The sequence below is a fragment of the Chamaea fasciata genome, unplaced genomic scaffold, assembly GCF_029207755.1.
Source record: "Chamaea fasciata isolate MVZ Bird 193981 ecotype frontalis unplaced genomic scaffold, bChaFas1.0.hap1 SCAF_17, whole genome shotgun sequence".
Lineage (NCBI taxonomy): Eukaryota > Metazoa > Chordata > Aves > Passeriformes > Sylviidae > Chamaea > Chamaea fasciata.
This window is the reverse complement of record NW_027094102.1, coordinates 12,263,722-12,286,927: the sequence shown is the minus strand read 5'-3', so window position 1 is coordinate 12,286,927 and position 23,206 is coordinate 12,263,722. Positions and strand designations below refer to the sequence as shown.

The 23,206-nt window shown below is 45.1% G+C and overlaps 1 protein-coding gene across 1 annotated transcript in view; it reads left to right on the top strand.

Annotated features, from left to right (window-relative positions):
* TRPC4AP (transient receptor potential cation channel subfamily C member 4 associated protein) overlaps positions 1-21,687 on the top strand; it is a 34,613-nt gene extending 12,926 nt beyond the window's left edge. Inside the window, exons 4-19 of the mRNA XM_066198733.1 lie at positions 753-810; positions 1,770-1,825; positions 3,349-3,477; positions 4,580-4,781; positions 6,254-6,442; positions 7,485-7,627; positions 12,242-12,373; positions 13,066-13,124; positions 14,973-15,074; positions 16,451-16,534; positions 16,834-16,924; positions 17,451-17,591; positions 18,717-18,825; positions 19,029-19,141; positions 19,369-19,575; positions 20,524-21,687. Of these exons, the coding sequence (XP_066054830.1) occupies positions 753-810; positions 1,770-1,825; positions 3,349-3,477; positions 4,580-4,781; positions 6,254-6,442; positions 7,485-7,627; positions 12,242-12,373; positions 13,066-13,124; positions 14,973-15,074; positions 16,451-16,534; positions 16,834-16,924; positions 17,451-17,591; positions 18,717-18,825; positions 19,029-19,141; positions 19,369-19,575; positions 20,524-20,661 (1,953 nt within the window). The 3' untranslated portion in view covers positions 20,662-21,687. The remainder of the gene's footprint in view (positions 1-752; positions 811-1,769; positions 1,826-3,348; positions 3,478-4,579; positions 4,782-6,253; positions 6,443-7,484; positions 7,628-12,241; positions 12,374-13,065; positions 13,125-14,972; positions 15,075-16,450; positions 16,535-16,833; positions 16,925-17,450; positions 17,592-18,716; positions 18,826-19,028; positions 19,142-19,368; positions 19,576-20,523) is intronic.
* The last annotated feature ends 1,519 nt before the right edge of the window (positions 21,688-23,206 follow it).

Below are 23,206 nucleotides of genomic sequence, written 5' to 3'. Positions count from 1 at the left end.
GAGTTGGCACTGACTGGGTGATGCCTGCATTGCTGTTAACAATTCTAAACTGAATTTTAAAACCAGCAGCATTTTCAGGGGTTCTTGCAGAAGTCATCAGTTCCTTCTGTTTCAACTTTAATTTTTAAATTAAGTGCTGTTTTTTTCAAATATTTTAAGCTGAACCAGTGGTACAGACTAGAGCAACTAAAGATCAGTTCCACATCAGTCAGAACCACAGACCTGATCTTGAAAAGCTGATTATTGCATTCCTTAAGTAGAAATATAAATGTTAATATACATACAGGGTCCTGTACACAAGCAGTGGCTTTTTGGTGCTGAGATGAAATCTGGAGCTGCTAAATTCTGTCTGGACCTGAAATGTTTTTGAAGCCCCACAAGATTTAGGGAAAGCCTTTGCAAAATTTGCATCTCTTTGCAGAATATTGCTAAAGATTTCTTATTTTGGGAGGTGTGTGATAACCATCCTTGATGTTATCTGGAGGCATGTGAAATTACATTCCTTGCAAGCTCAAATTCTTTAATACTTATCAGTGGGAGACTGTTTTGTACAGCCCTTACTGTTTCTTCAGGGTAAATACAGCTATTGTTTGTCAATGTGATTTTGACACCAGTTGGGGGTTTGATTGTAGAGCCTTCATTATTCACCTCTGTGACTTGAGCAGACATAGGTTTGGGTTTGTCACTGACAAATTAATTGGTTATTTGCATCTCAGTGATTGTTCCCTTAATTCTTCATCTTATTTTTACAGCTTTTAGTAGAAATTCTCATGAGACCAACTCTTATTACACAGAAAAAGAAGCAGAAAAGTAAGTAAATAGGTGGTTTCTCTCTTTTTCTTTTCCCCAATTTTGTCTGTTGCAGACAGAAATCGTTCTATTTTTCTGTTTTTCTCTTTCCATCCCAGCAATTTCCTGTTGATTCATTTAGGAGTGAATCATTGGTTTCTTTGTTCTCTGTGGTACTGATTGGTGCTGGGATTTGGGAGAGTCACCTGTTTCTGGCACAGTTCCGGAGATTCACGCACTCAGCACAGCACACTTGACTCAAAGCTCTAAATCTGCAATCAGTGGAAACTCTTATTGTTCCTGTGGCTACAGCTACAGTGCAAAATTATTAATAATAAGCCACAAAGCATTGTTTATGTAATGGGAGCTACAGAGATTGTGAGATGAGCAGCTCAGGAAAACAGCACGCTTTTTGTTACGTGACTGCTCATTTCCACATTGCTGTAAGGAGAGGGGGTGCAGTGGCTTCAACTCAACTTTCCTACTGGAACAGCTTGGCTGCAGTGTTTTCATTTCCCCTGTTTGGGATTCTGCTGGTTCCCTGAGCCCTGCTGAGGGAAGGGAATGTCATGTTGTACCCTGTGCCCTCCAGCCAGGGAACTTCAAAGGTGAAGTGACTTGAACTGGAGCTTTAAGCAATTGAAGGTCTGTACTGAAAACATATTTTAAATATTAAAATGCTGCAGTAAAGCAGATTGAAAGTTTTTCTATGAAGTCCAGGTGCTGAGAAAACAAGCCCGAGTTTCCAGTGGAGAAAACTGCATGAACTGTCATTTCTTTCCCCCTACAAAAACAATTTAGCATGTGACCAGGTCGGGTGTAGAGTGTTTCTTGTGGCTTCTATCCCATAAGGCATTTGCATGTATGCTGTGAGCTGGCAGCCTGCAATTGTCACCCATCCCATAGCTCTCCATGTCCCTCCCACGGCCCCTGGAGTTCCTTGGCAGGGAATGGCTGACTGTCTCCTCTCTCCTTTGCAGTAAGTGATGACCTCATCAAGGACTGTTTAAGCATACTGTACAACACGTGTATATGTGTAAGTACAACTCTTCTGGTCACTTTTTACTTGTGCTACTTGATAAGACAACAGACACATTCTTTGAAGTGTAATTTAAACTTACTCTGAAGCTTTACATTAGAATTCCTTCAGTTAAATACAGATCACTCTGTATTTTGATGTGTTGCTCAAATAATTTGTTTTCTGAGCTGCATTGTCAATCTTAAGTTCCCTTGTTTGGATCTTTCTGTCTCTGTGTTTCCATAGGAAAGCTGTGCCAGCCTTTGTTATGTTCCAGCTTAAAATCTGAAGCTGGGAGTGCATGCCTGTTAAGCCCAGCTACAGCTGGTCTTGTTCAGAATTGGGGCTGGCAAAGGGTTTTAAATTTGATCCTGCCACTCCATGTGCTGGATTTTAGTTCAGATCAGTGCAAAGGAAGGTGCTGGGTTAAAGGCCTCTGGAAATACCTCGTCATTAAAACCCTGAAGCTGAAGGCAAAGGCCTCAGATTATGCATGCAGGGAACATCCTCAGGATTGTTTACTTCATCACACACCTCATTATGCCATAACCTAGGGAACATTGTTTAACAAAAATTAAAAAAGGAGCCAGTTAGTGGCTTGGAGCTCTTCCAAAAACATCAGTCTAATCTCCAGAGTCTGAGTCTTGGTAGATCATGTCTCACTGATAAGGATCTGTGTACACATGGGAGGGGGAAGAGAGGGAACACTTTTCTCCTTGGCTTGGATGATTTATTTTTTTAGCTGCAGGTAAAGCAACTTTTGCAAACTGAGAATAGCACAATATGCTAAAAAACAAGTTTGCAATTCCTAGACTAGCTGCTCTGTTTTAATTCACTTTGGTGTTACTTGCTGGGATTGGATGAGAAGTGTCCAGGATCACAGAAATGGTCTGTGGGCAATATTAGCTGCTTTTATGCTTATCTGTAAATATTGGGGAGTTATCTTTGCTAGTCTGGTTCTGTGAGCACTGAGAATATGTCAGTCATGGATAAGACACAGTTTTTCAAGCAGTGAGGATGTAGTTGTGAGTTCCAGGAAAGCCTTACTGTTCTTTCAGCAGAGCTCAGAGCATGAAAGGCACCCTTAAACTTGGGTTTTCATGCCTCAGCCTGACTTTGGGGTTCCTCACCCCGTCCGTTTAGGGCAGCGCTTGACCCGGGTCGCTCAGACCGAGCAGTGCTGAGCGTTTAGGAGCTGCTGTGTGTGCAGACCATGGCATGGAGCTGGTCACAGCTTGTATGGCAGAGCAGAGCCAGGCCCCTGTGGTGTGTGCCCAGGCAGGCAGGGTTGCCTTTACATTTCAGACTGGGAAACAACTGCCTTGAGGTGAAACCTCTCATCCCGGCAGTGGAGCCTCTCATCCCGGCGCCACATTGACTTCAAACAAGGACTGGGGCTGGTTTTGGTTGCCACAAACACATTTCCTGGTTTCAGGAGCAGCTGGCTCAGCACCGCATCCTCTGTAGGGCTGTCCTGCATGTGCTGTGCCGTGTAGCTGCTCGGGTGGGCTCTCACTGCCTCTTTGTGCGCTCATTTGCAGACGGAAGGAGTCACAAGGCGGCTGGCAGAGAGAAACGACTTTGTGTTGTTCCTGTTTACACTGATGACAAACAAAAAGACATTCCTGCAAACTGCAACGCTGATTGAAGATATCCTGGGAGTTAAAAAGGTTGGTTACTGCTTTCTTAATATCATTTGTATGGCCCAGTAGAGGAGAGACAGCTATTTCTTTGAAGAGTTGCTGAGGATACTCCTCAAAGCTGCCGTTCTCACTTCTTGTAGCTTATTTGAAACCTGCCTGTTCATAGTGATAATTAACTTCAATCACTTCTCATAAAGAAGCCAAACTATTCATGTGGTGTCATACTTGCAGTGCTTTTACCCAGTTCAGACAGTGATGGGAGCTGTGTCCCTATGATCTGAGTACCTGACTGTCATTAAAGAACAGCCAGGATTACAAGTGAAGAAGATGAACCTCATATAAATTCAGTTTTCATCCTTGCCTGCTGATTGTATTTCACAGACTTTGCTTGTCTTCCTTACATCTGGGAGGCTTCCTGTGTATTCCTGGGCATTTGTCACCTCTGAGAAGTTGTAGGCTGGGGACACAGGGCACTTAAATCTTCTGCACCAACCTGGTTATTGAAGTTATTTACCCAGAATCATTGCAGCTCAGTGCCCTGATGTGACGCAAGTAAAATACTCGAGGTGTTACCTTGGGAAAACCTGGATTGGAAAGGCTCTGTGTACATTTTATGGAGAAGGCCAGGAATCTGTAACCTGATACTTTATTATTTAGAATAAGATTGAGGTTTGTGTCCTTCCTGAAATAGGAAAACAAGCTTAGTTTATCTGAAAAAAAGTGTTGGTTTTGGGGTTTTTTTTTTTCTGAAAGCTGTTTTCAACATCTTTTTGTTAAAAAAAAACTGATGAAAAGACTGAGAAATAATGGAGAAGTCCTTACCTGTGAGTGTCAAAGAAAAGACAGGATTGGAAAATAAAATTGAAACTTCTGATACCTAAACATAATTTATGTATTAAGTGAGGTTGTGGTTTTGTGAGTTTTTTAGTTTAAAAAGACCCCCAAATTTCTTGTAAATATAAAAACAGTAGTTAAAATATGGATGTCCGTACTTTTGAAATTGCTAAGCCTGACAACAGTTGTAAACGTCAGCTAACACTGGAATAACCCAGAGAGCTCCCCAGGGAGGATCTGCCTGTGTTCACTTATTGACCATCACATGTGACTGAGCTGGTGTTGCCTCCTGCAGGAAATGATCCAGCTGGATGATATTCCCAACCTGGCAAGCCTGGTGTCCAGCTTTGACCAGCAGCAGCTGGCCAACTTCTGCAGGATCCTGGCTGTCACCATCTCAGAGCTTGACACGGGCAGTGATGACAAGCACACACTTCTGGCCAAAAATGCCCAGCAGAAAAAAAACTTGGGCCCTTCCCGAGCTGAAATTAATCAAGGTAATTGTTGTGCTGTGAACAAATCAGAATAATCTCAGCAATGTATAAAGTTTTCCTCTTCTCAGTGTCACACAGTGTTATGTTTCTGAAAGGTGGTGAAAGTGTTGTGTCTTAAAAAGCATTTTTCTTGATTCTCTCCCCTCAGATTGTTTCCTGGAAACAATGTTTGCTGTCAGTGAAACTTTTTAGCTTTTGGTTTCATGTGGTGTTGCTAATTAGATGGGTTAATTTCTGTCATTTCAGCACTCTCGGAGTGGCTTGAAATAATTGGATTTGTTTTCTGGGCCTCAGCCACATCCATGGACTTCCCATTAGCAGCTCTCTAATAGGAGAGATGTCCTCCATAAAATATGAATTCCTGAACTAAAACTGCCTGCAGTGTGGTTGCTGTTGGAGCAGTTCCTTCTGTGATTTTATCTGATGTTGTCCTGAACATGATATCTTGTCTTGATCAGAAAGAGAAGTGTGTTTAATATTAATTATGTTGCCCAGTGTTACCAAACCAGGCTTGGAAATCTGTGGGGCTGATCTCAGCCTAAACTTTGGGCACAGTGCAGCTTTCCTTATTTTGCTGAGTACTTCTCAGTGCAGAAGTCTTGCCTAGAAGGAGGATGAGTAGGAACTGAAAAAGGTAAAGTACCATCAGATGTAGAATCTGCTGTTTTCAGCTCTTACTGTGCTGAAAAGCTTTTGGGCTTCTGGAGCAGGTATTTGTGTAGGCCCATGCCAAGCAAATGTTTAGCTAATCATTTTTTATGGGCACAGTCAGAGACTGATTATAAGGCTGTACAGGAGCCTGTTCTTTCAGAGATGCAATTCTCTCATGTAATGTTCATGGCCAAATTCTTTGTCCTTTTCTCCTTGCCCCTGCAAGTGGGAAATGAAGCTTTAGCCGTGTATCTTTAATAAACAGGTCCTGTAATTAAGTTATTCTTGAGGGCAAAATGCACCTCCCCAAACATTTTGCAGAGCAGTGACTTCTGTCCTTGCACTGCTCTTTCTAAGGGTGCAGTTCCACAGTTAAAACTCTCACACCTGCGGCTGCTGTGGTGTGTTCTCACCTGTTTTGGTCTATGAGGAGATAATTCAGAGCCTAGTACTTGAAAAGCTCAGCTTCCGTCCCCACTGCTGCCAGGTGCCAGTTCAGTCACTAAACACCACAGGAGGGAAAATCAAGGAGAAAAAGGGAGGTGGAGCTGCCCTTTGCAAAGGCTGCTGCTGTATTTCTGCCAGCTTAGTTTTCAGCCAGATCAGTTCCTTGCTGAGACTGGAGAGCAACACTGAATTATTCCTGGGGTATGGATGCTCTTTTCCAGTCCTTAAGAGGAGAGTGCACTGAATTCTTCCATCTTTAGATCTTCTCAATGATCTTTTTAACCATACACTTCTGTATTCCTAAAGCAGATATGCTGGTACCTTGTTGTGATTTTAAATTGTAATAAAATTACTTCTCTTTCTATTTTTTTTTCCAGCTACACTTCTGAATATTCCAGGCTTCATTGAGCGGTTGTGCAAACTGGCCACACGGAAAGTGTCTGAAACAACAGGGACTTCCAGCTTCCTGCAGGAGCTGGAGGAGTGGTACACCTGGCTGGACAATGCCTTGGTTCTGGATGCACTGATGAGAGTGGCAAATGAAGAGGCAGAGCAGAGCAGCACAGGTACCCGTCCTGCATCCCTCCACCCACCAGCAGCTGATGCATGTCTTGACCTTTCTCAGGGTTTGACACGTGTTGCTTTTTCTTTCATCTGGACCTGATTCCCCTTTTCTTGCATGGAGATCTCACATAGCAACATTTAGGTCTGACTCCCATTCAGTTCTCATGTAACACTGATTTTTTTAACTGAATTAAAATGAGCCAAAGGAGAGATCCTCCATCAGTGTGTGCCATTTGCATGCCTAGTTAACACTGCAGTGCTGTGCACCCTCAGCCCTAACCTCCTCTGAAGTGGTTAAAATAATCCTGAGGTAAGTGGCTTTGCCAGCATTTTCTCTAAAACTTTGGCTCATGACTTTAGATTGAAATGCTTCACACCAAGCAAGTGGACCTTTCTTAAAAAGGAAGGGTAGTTCCAGCTAAATTAAAGAAGTTAGTTGGAAAAAATAATTGTTCCAGTGGAAGTGTTAGTACAACCATAGGAAAATGCTTTGGAGCACATGTGTGGTTTGTTTCTTCACCCTTCGGTATGACAAAAATGCAGTGTATGTCTGGAAGAACTCAAAGTCCTTCATACTCCTATTTCTGCTCTTAGCAGGGTAATTCTCTCTAAGGTTATGAAATTTATTTAACTATGGCCTAAGAATACTGGTACTGAGCTATGAAATGAAAGTAGATTTAATAGTAAGTGCTTCTGATAATCTCCCATCTGCTTTTATTACCTTTCTGCCGTGCCCTGGTGCTGTAGTCTATTAATTCATTCAGGTGAGCCTACTTATTTTAGGGAGATGCTGCCATTTAGTTTGTAATAGAAAAATAATTTTAAAAATCTGATTTTATCTCCTCTAAATTCTCAGCTGTATTTTTTTCTCTAGCATGTAATTCAAATTAGTTATTTGCTATACATCACTATTTTTAGTTAAGAAGAAAATTCCAGCAGGTGTGCTGCTCCTGCATCTGCAGTGTTCAGTGTAAAAGTAACAACTGTAACAAATCCTTTCCTATTGAAGCTGCCTCAGTCTCACATCTTTGCTGTCTTTTTCAGAGTCTTCAGATGAGAGTGGACTGGCCAACACCTCCACAAGGACACAGCTGCCCCAGTCCATGAAGATCATGCATGAGATCATGTACAAGCTGGAGGTGCTCTATGTTCTCTGTGTGCTGCTCATGGGCAGGCAGAGGAATCAGGTGAGCCCCAGTGGATGCTCACACTCAGTTGGTGTCTCTTAAAACCTGAGTGCTCATGAAAGAGGTCATGGTGATGCCTTGGGAAGGCTGACCTGAAACAGAGACTGCAGAGCTGGAGAATAGAGTAGATATTTATTGAAAGGCCTTTAGGATACACCTTGGGCAGGACAGGGCCTGACCAGGGCTACACCCAGGGTGGACTAAGAATGGTCACAAAATGGCCAAATGGTCACGAGGTCTCACACTTTTATAAGTCTTGGTCCATTTGCGTGTTGGGGTTTAATTGTCCAATTACAGCTTCAGAGTGTGAGGTCCCATCCTTCTTGTTCCTCCCTTCAATCACCCTTGTTTGTGCTTTTGGGCCTGAAAGTTGTCCTTGGTCTCCAGCAGGAAAAGGATTTTTTTTGTCCCCCTGCTCTGTGAAGAGAGCTCACTAGAACTTAATGTGAGGCTCAGAACTGCACCTCTGGGCAGCACAGAATGTGAAAATATGAAAGCTAAAGCTTAAGGCATCAATGGACACAGGAATGCCAGAGCAAAGCTCAAGGTACAAAGCTGGGCAGTCCCATCCTGGCAGCCCTGCCCAGAAAACAGGCTGTGTTTCACTGGGAACAGCTGGGGCAGGGCTGGTCACACACTGCTCTGCACTGCTCTGCTCTGTTGCAGGAGGGATGCAGGAGGATGCCTCCTGTGGGAGGAAGTGTGTGGGTACCTGGGTGCTGCAGGAGCTGCTGCAGTCAGGTGTTCTCCCCCTCCTGCTGCCCAGTTTGGATGGAGCCCCTTCAGGCCTTACCCTTCTTTGGCTGCTTTCACTTTTGGAAACTCTGGATGATTTTTGCAGCATATTGCCATGACTTGGCAAAGTGTGAGCATGCTGTTACACTCCCAGCTGGGAAGATACATTTCAGTGCTGTCTGCACTGGTCACTGCCTGGAAATCGCACTCATTTGTTCCTTTGCCTTTCTTCCTTCTGAAAAAAAAAAAAAAAAAAGAGTTCCCTGCCTCACACAGGCTTATGAAGAACCAGTCACTGCAGCTCGGCTGGGGTTTGATTTAAATGGGTCAGAAGCAGGTTGTGAAGGGAAAAGCAAAGCAGTCCTTGTTCCCAGTTTTGGCAGTCTGCTCAGCTCAGTATTCAGATGTCCTGGGCACTGGGAGGCCCAAACTGGTGTGGGTTATTGAAAGGCTGTTGTATTAGGCAGGAGAGTCTGTGTTGTGGGCAGGGGTTGGAGCACATTTGTCCTGGAGTATTTTGTTCTCTGGTAGTAACCTCCCAGGATATCAGTCACAAACAGCCCCCAGGGCAATCTCCTACATCTCTTAATCTGAATACAGGTGCAGTTGTGGCTCAGCCCCAAACATAACTGACCTGTTCCCTCTGAAACTGCAGCAGAGTTTGTGGATTTCCCATCCCTGGAAGTGTTCAGGGCTGGGGCTTGGAGCAGCCTAGTCTGGTGAAAGTGTCCCTGCCCATGGAGGGGAATGAGATGGGCTTTATTTAACATCCCTTCCATCCCAAACCATCCTGGGATTTTGTGATTCTAAGAAGACACTTGGCATTAAAAGAAGCAGATTCTGCATAAGAGGAAGCAGAGGGACCCAATAATTCTTGCAGAAACCACAGTCACTGCCATAAACAACTCCTAATCATGTTGTTATTCCTTTTAGAAGTGCTGCTTCTGTTAGGCCTGAAATAAAATGTAAACAAAGCCCAAAACGTAACTGAAACTACCAGAACATGGATCTATTAGGCGGACTTTTTCTTTGCCATTGTATCAAGGCAGATAATTCATCCCTGCCCGAGTTCCCCACAAGAATGCAGGTTTATAGATGCTGCAGAAGCTGTTTGCTGCCTGCACTCATCCTGCTGCTGCTGGAGGGAGCTGGAGATGCTGGATTCCTTCCCTCCCTGGGTCACTTCTGCTGTGTTCCTGTCAGATGTGACAAGGCAAAAAATCTGCTGAAGCAGCTAGCTTTGAAGATGAATTTATGTTTTAATTTCCTGGGAACACAACTCTTATCCTTCATCTGCTACTTCTGCCCCTGTGCAGATGGGGAAACTAAGGATAAAAGTGGCCTGCAGTTCACTTCTTCCCAGGATTGATTCAGGACTGGAGTTGAATTTTTGAAGGATTTGAGTTACTGCATTCCCAGACATTTCTTTTCCAGAGCTAGGTTGTTTTTGTTTGTTTGTTTGTTTTAGAGGGTTTTTTAGTTTGTTTGGGTTTTGTTTGTTTGTTTCCAAGGGAATTGGTTTGGGGTTTTTTTGTCCTTTTATTTTGTGAAGTCCTCTGCCTTTAAAACACATGCTCCATCCTTCATTCCTTAATCTGCATAAGACTTGTGTGGCAGATGTGAATCCCCTGCCTTTCCTGAGAGCCAGGCAGAGGAAGGACTGGAGCTGAGCTGTTCTCCATGGGAAGCTCTGGAATGCAGGCACAGCAGTGTGCAACAGCACCCTCAGACAAGCATTTCAGCTGCTTTTTGGTGTCTCTTTTCTGTGAAGGAGTAAAAGCACAGGATCTGTGGTACCAGTCTGAGCAGGCAAAGGACTTGCTGGTTTTAGATTGGATTCATTTTGCATAGAATTTTATTAAGGGCATCACAAACCTGCTTCAGTCTGCTGTAATAATTGACATAATGGTCTGGCATTTGCTTGAAGCAAGGTGCAGCCTCCCAAACTCAACTTGTCCCCAAATGAATCTCCGAATCCTTGGTTTAATCTTGATTGCTGGCTAATTTGCATAAATTGATAACTGTGGTAGCAGTGACTTGGCTCCTGCTGTTGCCATGTTGAGGATGATCTCGCCCTTGGGAATAAGTGGTGTTTCTCTGCAGATCTGGGCCTTTGCTGCCTTCTCATTATGGTCACACCCTAAATTACTCTCCTTATATATTTTTCTAGGCTGTCATGCATGTATGTGTTGTGGTGAAGAGCCATCAACTGATTTCCTTGCTCCTGCTGTAGGGAGCCACACTCTAGACACAAACTCAGCAGAGACAGTTTTAGTTGAGAAAGCAACAGAGTAATTCCTGTGAAGCTGAATGGCAGCACAAAAAAGCCAGAGTAGCTTGAAGGTTGAATAATAGAGCAGGGATTGTCTGGCATCCTCAGGCAGAGTAATTATAATAGTTTGGGCTCTGGGAGAGGGAGTGATGCAGAGGCAGTGACGTGACTGAGGAGCTCAGTCAGGTGAGAATTCAGAGCTGAGCAAACTAAACTGCTCAGGTTTGAAATCTGAGTCATTTGGAAAGGAGCAGATTCAGGAGTTAAAACTGAGTGTGGAGAGTTCTTCCTTTAGAGGTTGAGGCTCTTGTAGGCAGCTCATGCTTGGCTTCCTCCTGTTGTGTCTGTGCCGTGGAGGGACGGGCACTACAGGGAGCACTGCTCAGAGAGATTCCTCAGAGCTGCTTTTGTGACTAAACCGGAGTGTCCAAGAGTGTTTCAAAATAATGGAGCAGCAGAGGACTCTGAGCTCAGCAATCTCAGGGCAGCATGGGTGGGGTGGGAGGAGCTCTCTCAGGAACTGGAAGTTCCTGAGGTGTGTATTTGAGGTGTCTGGCAGCAGGAATAATTTCCATAAAGGTGGGACAGCCAAGAAGAGTGCAAAAAGCCATCAGCTGTGCTGCAAGCTAGAACTAAAACCTGTGAAACAGCGTAAGCTTCAGATATTTTGATTCATTCAGGTATTTGCGTTAATAGAACAAAGTAGATTGATCTGCTTGAAATGCTGCTGGTTACAGTTCTGGATCTGGGGACAACCTGGGGTGTTTTTAAGTGATTTTGTTTGTTGATTTTGAGGAACACGTCCATTACTTGGGCACTTAATTTTTGCAGAATGTTGGACATTCCAGTCACATGGTTTTCATTTGTAACCAGATCCCAGGGAACAATGCTTGTCCTAAGCCTACAGCTGATAAGAATCCCACTTTCGATTTCCCTCAATCATCATCTTCTAAATTTCTTACATCAAAACTATCCCAGCTTAGACTGAAGGTGTTAAACAGCTGTTCACACCAAAATTAGTAGCTTTTTTATATGAATAAAAGAGATGTACCAGGCAGACTGATAAATGAACCTGAGCAATTTGACTTTTTTTTTCCTCTGGAGTTCAGCTTCTCTTTAACCTGAAGGAGTAGTGTGGTGTGGTTGTGTTACTGCTGGACTCTGCTCAGGACTCCTGCCCAGGTCACCTGGACAAAACCAATATTGATGGGGTTTGTTGTCATCAGAGGCCTGCCTGAGCTGCAGCGCTGTGTCTGGAGAGGGAAAGGTTGCTCAGGGGGTTGAGTGACTGCAGAATATCCCCAGCACAGCTGTTTGCTGTAGATGTATTTTCAGTGTGCTGAAAGCCCTGATGCCCAAAGCTGCTTCCAGAGACACAGTGATCAATTGAAGCACTGGTGAAGCTTTATCCCAAAATGTCTGTTTTCTATCCATGTCCACCAAATGGAAGCTGCTGCACTGTGGTTAACACAAACACTTGCTGGTTGAGACAAGAATTCACATCCTTTTGTCAGAGAATGACATCGTTGTGCCCATCTGTTTCCAGACTACATGAAATCTGTCTTTGAGGCTGGTGCAGACGTGTTTGTACCTCTCTTGTTCCCCAGGTTCATAAAATGATAGCAGAGTTCAGGCTCATTCCTGGCCTCAACAACCTGTTTGACAAACTCATCTGGAGGAAGCACTCAGCCTCAGCCCTGGTTCTGCATGGACACAACCAGAACTGTGACTGCAGCCCGGTGAGAAACTTTGGGAATTCTGGAGGGGATTTTTGTCCTGGCACACGGTTCTGAGGAGCTGTGCTGAGTAACTGGCTGTTGGTGTAACCAGTGACTTGAGATGTGGTAGCATTCAGATTTTGGGGGATTATTGATTTCACTGAAGTCTATCCTCAGCTCATGCTAGCAATTTAGCAGGGCCAATGTTGCCTCTCCCCTCTCTCCTAGTTTGTTTGTTGATTTTAAGGAATATGTTCAGTTTGGGAACTGAGAAAGAAGTAAATTTCTGGACCCTGGAGGCCAGTGGTAGAAGACAACCAAACATCAAAGAAATGATACCTAGGAGAGGCACAGAGTACAAATTATGCCACAGTCAGGTTTAGAGGGGGGTTTGGGTATTTGTGCTGGACTCCTTATATTTTTTATTTTTCCAAACCTAGACATTCTGAATTGATCAGTACAATTCTAAGGTTTTTTACCTTTGCAGTGAGAAGGAATTTTTTTACCTGATATGTGCATAGGCTTGGAGGCAATTTCCACTTCTGTTTTGGGAGTGGAGCCTCTCCATTTATTCAAGTCACTTGCTCTGCTGTCCAAAGGGGTTTGATTTGGAAAGGTTTTCCATTCAGCTGTTTCGTGCCAGCTTAGTAACTAATGATAGCCAAAAATACTAAAGCAATAATGTTTTTTTAACCTTTCTTGTCTCCTTTTAGGACATTACTTTAAAGATACAATTCTTGAGGCTTCTTCAGAGCTTCAGTGACCACCATGAGTGAGTATGAGAAGCTGTGGTGGGTTGTGGCTTGGTGCTGTTTGCCTGGTGGTGGTTCCAGGTGTCCCTAAACTTCATATTCCTTTCAGCTCTTGCTGGAACAGCCCAAGAATTTGCTCTGTGGTGGACATGTCTGAATGTGTCTGGTGTGGTTAGACCCAGCCCATTTTGTCTTGTGTTGAGATGAGCTAAAATATGTACAGGATGAGTTAACACTTTCTGGCTGAAGGAATAATGAGGCATCTTTCCTCTTTTTTGCCTTCTACTGAGAGCTGACAGTGAGCCAGGGAAATAGGAAGAAAGCTTCTGTCTGCCTTCAGAAGGCACCCTTAGGAAATCTTGCTGGAATAGTTGAAGGGGTGGTACAGTTAGTTTGGGGTTGTTCAATGCTGCGCTGCTGTTACAGAGATGTTTGTGACCTGTGGAATTGCAGCCTGCATTCCCTCAGTGTCCTGTTGCTCTGGTTCAGTCCTGGGAGATGGTGTCCTCTTCCTTACAAACCTCTGTGTAAATATTGGAATATTGGCTTTGAGAATGGTGAGCTGCTGGACACAGACCGGGTGGGAATGCTGACCTGTTGTAAATCCTTCATGCAAGACATTGTTTGCCTGGGAATCACTCCAGGTTTTCCAATAAAAAATCTCTACAGATGAGGTTACTACTTAAGTGGCTGCTACAAAGATCTCGGGCTTGTTTGAGCAGAAAACAGCTGCCAGCTGTAACATTTGAGCAAGTGGAATGTGTGGAATCTGTTTGGGGGTTTAAATAATTACATGATCTTTCTGTGAAATCACAGATAAGCTGAGTTAACTGAGGACAAGATGAGAGCAAAGAACTTGTATGCTGATATTAATTCAGTGAAATTGTGTCCAAACCAGACTTGCAGAGCTGTTCATTGCAGGGAGAGAAGGGCTCTGTTCTCATTGCAGAAAGGTGTTCAGTCCACATCAAAGGAAGCTTTACACAGGAGCCTCACTGAGCACTAACCTGATGACAGTGTTGGAAGCAAGAAGGAGCCTCACACTCATCACTGCATCTGCTGCTCCCTGAGCTTTCCTGAAAAGGAATCTTTGCTGTCTGATTTTGAACACTTAGAAGCAGAAAGACTCTCAGGGAGCACACAGCTATGGGGCACAGGGAGCCCCTGGATTACATTTCTACCTGCCAAATTTATTCTGCATTTCGTTCACTTTACAGACAAAGTAATTTATTTTCATTATGAAAAGTTCAGTATGTGATACAAAATTCACATACATTCCTGGAGTTTATATCCATTTTTATTTGTATCTTTACATTTCATGATGTTTTAAAATATCTCCAGGGTAAAGTTTGTTCAGATAATAAAATGCCAGGATGACTTGAGTCTTTTTTTTCCAGTTTCTGCTTTCTTTCTTAGAAAGAGATTTATTACTTAAAAAGAGCAATCACTCTAAGGTGGAGAAAAACTTCAGGAAGCTGTGAAAAAGTTTGCTATTTAATATTTATTTTCATCTGAAATTCAGCAAAATATTTCTGAGATTTTTATTTTTTTCAATGAGCATTACCAGAGGAAAATATTTACAAACCATGAGATCCCAAACAAGTCAGTAAAGAACCATCATCTCAAAGCTGCTCAGCGTTGGAAGTGGCATTTGGTAAATTTTGGAGGATGTTTTTCCAAGCTGCAGCTGGCTGGCCTGGTACAGGGAGCAGAGTGGGAATGGTGTGAAGAGCAGCCAGGAGAAAGCAGCTTGCCCAGTCCTGCAGCCCTTGCAGGCAGGCCCGTGGCTCTGCTTTTCATGGAATTGCATTTTTGCCTCTTGAATTGATCCTGTTTTTCTCCCCTCTTCCCCCACTGTCTTGCTCTAGGAACAAGTATCTCCTTCTGAACAGCCAGGAGCTGAATGAGCTGAGTGCAATCTCCCATAAAGCCAACATCCCTGAGGTGGATGCTGTTGTCAACACCGACAGGTGAGAGGGGACTGAGGGTGTAGGTCAGCAATTTAACAGTTTGGGAAGCACTTAGACTGGAAGTTTGACATCAGCTGTTTTGTTTGACCTCTGTTTGTCCACCACTCGTTGATTTCAGTGACTCCTTTCAGTGGGAGGTGTCCAGGTTTGTGGAATGTTGATGGTCATTAGCAAATCTCAGATGTGCTCATGCTCAGAATAAGGTGCTTTAAAAACAAAAGCAACTGTAAAACCCCTAAAAAAAGGGGTTTGAGTTCATGGCTCAGACTTCACTGTGATGTGCTGGGTCTGCCTGTCTGGCTTTTCCTCAGGTCAGGCACTGCAGACAGACCTGGACAGTAAACTGTGATCCCTCAAATCCTTAATTGCTCCTGCTAATAAATCTTAGTTCTGGCATCCAGGAGCAGTGTGTGCACACATAAATGTCCATTTCCAGGCTGTGTGAACCCATTCAAGTGTTTGCTCAGAGTGTTTTAGGAGCAGGTAATAACCAGAATAAGCTAAATTAGATGAACATGTTAAACCACTTGCAGAATCTCTTGTTACATTTGAGTATCTGTTAGATGGACTGTTTTGATCTAATAATCTCTTCAACACACTATTCTGGTGTATAAACCTCAGCAGATGGAAGGTTGTTTGCAGAATTTAGTTTGTCAGAATACTCCCAGGGTATCAGCAGAGACTTGGTTGGAACAGAGCAGATTTGCCTCCCTCCTAAAGGGAATCTCTAAGAGGATTTCTAGATTACAGTTATTATCATAATACGGTGTTTAATAGGGAAGAACTCAGGTTTTTTTTCACCCTTAGCATTTAGTTTTCATGTTGCTTTTCTTGATCTGTGAGATCAAGGCATTGCTTCTGTATGAGTTTAATGCAGGTGGATACTGCACTGAAGGTGCTGTTTAATACAAGTAGGATTGCAGTTGTACAGCCTCTATGCTTTTACTACAACCTCATGTAGCATCCAGCCTTCCATACTCTGCTCTGCCTCCTAAATGGAATTTAGGCTTTCCTTTACATTTTTTTGGGGGGAGAAAAAAAGGGGGTTATTTCATTCCTAAGCTCAAAGGTAGTGCTTTTTTCCTTATCTCTTCATTCACACAAGGTGTGAATTGGTGTTTCTGAAATTATTAAAATCTGAAATCATCGAAACTTTTTCTTTTGGATTTACTTGGAAGTCGTGTTGCAGCTACTGCAGATATTTACCAGGGGCAGTGAGGAGAACTCTTCTGCTGGTAAAACTAGCACAATATTTGTACTGTGTACTTCAATACTGAGATTCTGATCATCAGAAGCTCTGGATCAGTGACTGGATTCAGTGCTCAGTGTGTGTGCTCAGCCCTTCCACTCAGCTGTCATTGCTCTGTCTGCTACAGGAGCCTTGTCTGTGATGGGAAGAGAGGATTGTTGACCAGACTACTTCAGGTCATGAAGAAGGAACCAGCAGAATCCTCCTTCAGGTGGGTTCACCTTGCCTCTGATGAGCTGTTTGAGACTCCTTGGCTGTAGCTTTGGTTTCATCCAGCTTAGAGCAGCTGAGATTGTTGGAGAACAAACTGTGGAAAGGTCTGGCTTTGTTGTGCTGTGGTGGCAGTGCAGGTGTGAAGAAATCACAGCCAGTGATTTTCTGCAGGATCAACAGGTCTCACTCCAGCTTCAGAGTGGAATGACACAGATCAGGAAATTGGATTTAAATTACAGTTGTGATCAAGTACTTCCCTTGCCCCAAAACTAACACCTCCTTTCTTCTCTTTCTCAGGTTTTGGCAAGCAAGGGCAGTTGAAAGTTTTCTGCGAGGCACCACCTCCTATGCAGACCAGATGTTCCTCCTCAAGAGAGGACTCCTGGAGGTAAATAAGTTTATGTCAGGTATCCTCCATAGCCATCAATAAGGATTTATCTGCAGGGAACCAAAAGTGGATAAAAATGTAGTGTTAAATATTATGCTGGGTTTAAAACTCAGTGGGGAAATGAAGGCCACTCAAGCTGCCCCCTTGCAGTAATGGGGAAATAAACACTCAGGAAGGTAAGTCAGGATCACAGTTTACTGGAGAAATCACAATAGATGCAACAACAATAATAAATGAAAAACTGCCCCTTATTCCTGTGTAACTATGACAAATACTGGGAACACTTACAAGAAATACCTGCAAATTCTGCTTGGGGCAGCCAGATGCAGCCATTTGTAAAACCAGCATCACTGGCAAGTTATTTTAACAGGAGACTCATCTGAATTGTTGTCTTCAGTTTGGTGTTATGACATTCAGTACCCCTAGAACTTGCAGATAAATGCTTTAAAAACTGATTAAATCAGAGTCTGTTGTGCTGCTGGCTTGGACTAAGCTGTGGCAATAACATGTTTTCCTCCCTTGCCAGCATATTCTCTACTGCATTGTTGATAGTGAGTGCAAGTCACGGGATGTGCTTCAGAGTTACTTTGACCTTCTGGGAGAGCTGATGAAATTCAATATTGATGCATTCAAGAGGTTCAACAAGTACATCAACACAGATGAGAAGGTAAATATTTGTAAAAGCTGCCCCCTGTGGCCCAAATTACACCGCAGCACTAAAACTAGGATTCGTTTAGTTTTGATGTGGTTTTCGAGCTTGGGGGCACAGTAAACATTAAGGGGTGAACTGCCAAAGGCCCTCAGTGTTTTCAGCAGTGCTCCAGCTGTCCTGAGTCAGTGAGTGCTGAGCTGGTCAGCAAACGCTGCCCTGTTCCATGGTCAGGGAGGTCTAAGGTCAGGCTCAAGGGTAGCAGAACATTTCCTGTGAAGTCGCCAGATCTGCGGTTCAGTGATAGTTGTGGACATTGAGACAGCTCCAAAAAATCTTTTACTGGAGCTTCCACTGGAAATTCCTTCATGACTAAGGCTTAAAATAGTTGATACTGGAAACATACATAGATATTTGATGTTACTTGAACTTAGAGACATTTTAAGAAGCCATGGCTTATGTAATTAACTATAAAATTGAGCTGTACATCAATGAACAGCGCTATGCAAAGTGGTTTCATGCTCTTGTGCACTTTGGACACATAACATCAGCTGGTGGGTAGGTTCTGAATGGCCTTACACTCTTGCTTTTGTTACTGTAATTTCTCTCGTTGTTAGGTCTGGTAGACCTTGGAGAAGGGATGTGTAAATGTATTTAAAAGAAAACTGTATTAATTTTGTTTTTTTTCTCTAGTAAATTAACTTGAACTTTCTAGAGAATGTCTTTATATTTCCCTTGTGCTTCCTGTTTATTGATCTCTGACTGGGTTTAGTTCTCATTCTGTGTGACTCCCTCACTGTATTCCTCCCTAGCTGTCTGGTTGTACAAAATCAGTGTAGGAAAACATGGAGCTGCAGGAATTCTCTCTTTCAAAACAAATAGTGTATGAAATCTCACTTTTATTGGAGTGACATAGCTTCAGAAGAGATTTTAGGGATGCCAGGATGGCATTTTTCCATTCCATAGTGTTTTTAAGGGAACCTTTGGTCAGCCTTCAGTGCCAGTGTTGGATTGGGCTGGGTGAGGGAGGGGGTGGGAGTGCTGTCTCCTCTTACCTCGTTAGAGATAACAAACAGGTAATGACACTGAGTATTAATATATTTAAATCTGTTAAACTCAACACTAAAAAGTGTTTCTGTTCAGTTCCAGATATTTTTAAATCAGATCAACAGCTCTCTGGTGGACTCAAACATGCTGGTTCGCTGCATCACGCTGTCCCTGGACCGGTTTGAGAATCAGTCTGATGCTAAAGGTGAACAGGAAGCAATGGGGTGGGGCTGGGGGGTGTTCAGTGGTGAGAATGGTTAATGGAAATCTGGCCTTTGACAGTTTGGGGGTTTAGACAAGGGAAATGCCACCCTGAAAGTTTGAGCAGCAGTTCTTACTGCCCCGGTGCTTGGATCAGCATGAGTGCACCTCCAGCAGCTGGTGATTCTGTTTCTCCTCTTGCTGCAGTTGCAGAAGTCCTGTCCGAGTGCCGCCTGTTGTCCTACATGTCCCAGATGTCCATGAGGATGTCCTTCCTCTTCCGTCTCATTAATATTATCCATGTACAGACACTCACACAGGTAAAGAGCTGGCAGGGACCTTGCAGATGCCTTTGGGACTGGAGTGGTGAGCAGGGCTGGGGGCAGGGAGGAGCCTGGTTTCCCTGGAGGATACCCATGTCCCTTTTTCCTTGCTGTGTGCAGGAACACTTCCACTCTGTGCTTTCCACAGGCTTGTCTTAGAGGGACATGCATACAACAGGTATCTTGGTATTGAGATTTTTTTGCTGTGTCATATTTACTTCCAGGAAAATGTCAGTTGTTTGAACACAAGTTTAGTTATCCTAATGCTGGCCCGAAGGAAAGAAAAGCTCCCTTTTTATCTGCGCACCTTGCAACAGATGGAATACACAGAAAAATACCCTGGCTTCATCCTGAACAACTTCCACAGTCTCCTGCGATTCTGGCAGCAGCATTACCTCAACAAGGATAAAGACAGCACCTGCTTAGAAAATGTAGGTGACTCTCTTAGCATGGCAGGAGTCAATCACAGCAACATCTGTCAGCCAGTCCCCTGGCAAAAATGGGAGGTTGGGAAGGGAAAGAAGGGAGGAAGTTCTGCCCCCAGTGTAACTCCTGTGGTGCTTTTCACAGCCCAGAGTCAGCCTGCCACAAGGCAGGTGCTGGGCTTCCCTGTAAACACAGCCTGAGGTCTGTGCACACACAAGTGAGACTTGCCTGTGCTGAGTGGGGTGGAGAGGCAGGGCTGGCAGGATGGCCAGGAAGGGGGAGGCAGTACAGAATCCAGTGCCCAGATTAGTTAGCACCTTAGCCAGACTGTTCCCTCTTCCTGGTGTGGCAAACACCAGAATCTAATGTAGCTGCTGGAAGCCAAGGGAGCAGCCTGCAGGTTTCTGTGCCAGAGCTGGTCTGTCCTCAGTCACTTGTGGGTAGAAAGAACCAATTATCCAGTTATGTGGGTGACACATGGCCTGGTGTTGGGCTGCTGGGGTGGCCTTTGGCTTTGGGGGAATAATGCAGGAACGATGTGAGCAGGGAGTGTGCTGGTTTTTGTGTCATCTTGGGAGTGGGAACTACTTCCAGCATTGGCTTATTGGTGGCACCACAGGGTCCCAGTTTGTGTTTGGCTGGACAGCAAAGGAGAGGTTTGGGATTATGGCTGTACCGGCCCAGGTGGGGTGGGGTAGCCCTGTGCTGCTCTCAGCAGCTGCCAGAGGCACTGGGAGTCCTTGTGTGCGTCTGGAGAGTGGGCAGCTGCTTGTAGAGGGTGTAGCTGTTCAACGCCCAGCCCTGCTGCTGGGCCCCAGGGAGGGAGGGCACAATGGGGAACCCAAAGTGTTGGTCACACTGTGGGGCTGGGCAGCTCAGGCTGAACAGGAAGAGCTTTGGGGGGTGTTTGCTGCTGTGGCCTCCACTGACCCCCGTGTTGTCTGTGCCCGCAGAGCTCCTGTATTAGTTTTACCTACTGGAAAGAGACTGTTTCGATACTGCTCAGTCCGGACCGGACGTCCCCCTGTGCCATAGTCAGCTACATCGACGAGGCTTACATGGACATTGACAGAGACTTCTCCGAGGAGTAATTCCCGCCTCCAGCCTGTGACGGACAGCTGGGAGGGTCCCTCGCAGCCCGGGGATTTTCAGGGATACGCTGTGTAGTGTGTGTGTGCAGCTGGGAGCTGCGGAGCGTCGTCCCACCCCCGCCCCTGCCGGCCCCCAGCTCTGACCTCTGACACTCGGACGGCTCTCTGGGCAACACATTCAGGGATGTATCTTCCAGTTGTTCTGGGATAAAAATAATCACCTGCACAAACCAGCCTGTATTATTTTTTTCCTCTCTCCCAGTCCGGCGGGGCTGGCAGAAGGGGTTTTGCCGACATGAGGGTTCTCTGTATGTGCCAGCTGAGGTGTGGCTCTCTCAGGGCTGCCAGGACGAGCAAGTCGAAAAGCACAGCAATTGCCCTCCAAGTGTGAGGTCCAAGGAGCCCATCTGAGCAGGACCCCACCACCAGCCACGTGCAGAGCCACCACGAGGACTCCCTGCAGGTGTAACTCTTCCGCTGGGCTTTGGAATCAGGGCTTTGGGGTTGGTTAGAGCATGAGTGTGAGTGCGTGTGTGTGCTTTTCATTCCTGAGAGCCCCAGCTCCAGTCACCTCTTTACCATCGCCTTTTGGATCATTTGGTACTAAATCTATCTGTGCATTAGGAGAGAACCTCTGCTGCTGCTGTCCTTCCCGCAGCTCCTTCCCAGCAGGAGGCGTTTTGCAGCGCTGGAGAACAGAGACATTTCAGCAGTGGTGGAATTGCAACAGGGGTTGGCTTTTTCACGGAGCACTAGCATTAAAATGTACTAATTTTTTAAACTTGCGGCTTGTCCCTTCTTGGGTAACTAATCTGGTTTTAAAATCCTTTTCAGGACCATTGCTCTTGATGTTAACCTGCTATGCCTGGAAGTCTTATGTCAGTCTCTGCTTTCAGTCCTTAATATCAACACACACATTAATCTTGAAAGTGCAATATTTACTGGAGATGTCCGTTTTTTTTTCCTGGATCTGTTTTAATCAGAATGTGTTAAATGCTGGGAATAAACACTCCTGGTTGAAAGTAACTTTGTAGGGTATGTTGGGAAAGGGGGAATGGGGTGTTGGCAGCCTTGATTGCCAAGCCTGCACATGCCCTGCCTGCTCACCAACACCATGTTGCTCCAACACATTCAGATACCCAGGAATGAGATACACTACTCTTAAGCCACTACATTTAAGTCAGAGACATGTCTTGCAGCTACAGCTAAAAGAAACCAGTTTTGAAACACCCATCTGAATATTTTTAACATTTTCTAATTTATTTGACCAGATGACTTCAGCTCTGTCCAGGCTCCGAAGGGGTGAGGACGTCCCAGAGCTGCACCCTTTTGTCTCCTCGTTGCCAGCAGCATGGAACCCACCCTGAGGCTCCCTGTGCTGGGGCTGGAGGACTGGAGGAGGTTCCAGCCCCAGGGGCAGGACTTGTCTCTGAACATGTCCCTTCTCCTTTCGCTTCTCCCACACCTCAGTGTCCTGCTGTGGGCTCTGACAGGGTGGTCAGGGCTGCTGAGCTTGTGCATAAAGCTGGAGCCTTGCAGGAGCTCCTGGTGTCCCTCCCTGGGAGCTGCATCCCCCTCTGGTGAGGATACCCTGGGAAGCTTCTTGCCGTGGCAGCTTCACCTCTGATCCTCACCAGGTCACCCCCACCCGGCCCCTCCCTCCCCTCAGCTCATTTCTTTCTCATCTGTACCTTTTTTGTTCTTGGGTATTTGTGTTTTTGGTGTATCTTTGCTTCTTCTTAACTGTAATAGATGTACACTTAAAATAAATGCTTCAAATTAAAAGGCTTTAAGTTAAGGGATGCCTTTTCCACAGTGTAGTTAATTGGTGCAGCCCTGCTTGCTGCTGTAACCCTGCAGTCTCACTCCCCTCTCTGTGTTTTAAAGACAGTTTGGGGCCAGCTGCCTCTGGCCTTGCCCCATGGGCCTGGGGGAAGCTGAGTTGAGCCCACACCATCCGTGGGGGACCTCCCAGGCCTGGGAGCACAGGCTGGGTTTTGCTTTTGGGCTGATGGTGCAGAGAAGGGCACAGGGAAGAAACGCCTGGCAGCTCCTCCAGGGGTGGAGCGTGCTGGGCTCCAGGGAACAGGCTCTGCCCCAGTGCACAGAGGGTCACAGGCACATCCCAGCTGAGGCCGCATTCCTTTGGTATGTCTATCCATGCCAGATACTTCAAGAATCTCATGGTGAGAGGGACCAGACCCATGGAGGTGGCAGCAGGCTCTGGGCTGGGATGAGAGGGAGCTGGGACCCCTGGCACTAACAAATACCTCTGGAAGTCTGCACTGTCCCCATGGATTGATGATTGAGGTTCGTGCTGCCCTGATTAATGCCTATTTGCTAACTGCAAATAAACATACTAAATGGAAACTATTAAAGAAATCTATTTTAAAAAAATGAGTGGAGATGTCTTTCTTTCCAGTGCCTTTCCCCAAGCCACAACCCCCTCCAGGGCTGTATTAGGGGGCTTTATGATCTCAGGAGTAGTGGCTGAGGTCTGTTGTGCCTCGTGCCTCAGCTCTGGGCCCCCTGCAGTTAGAGATGT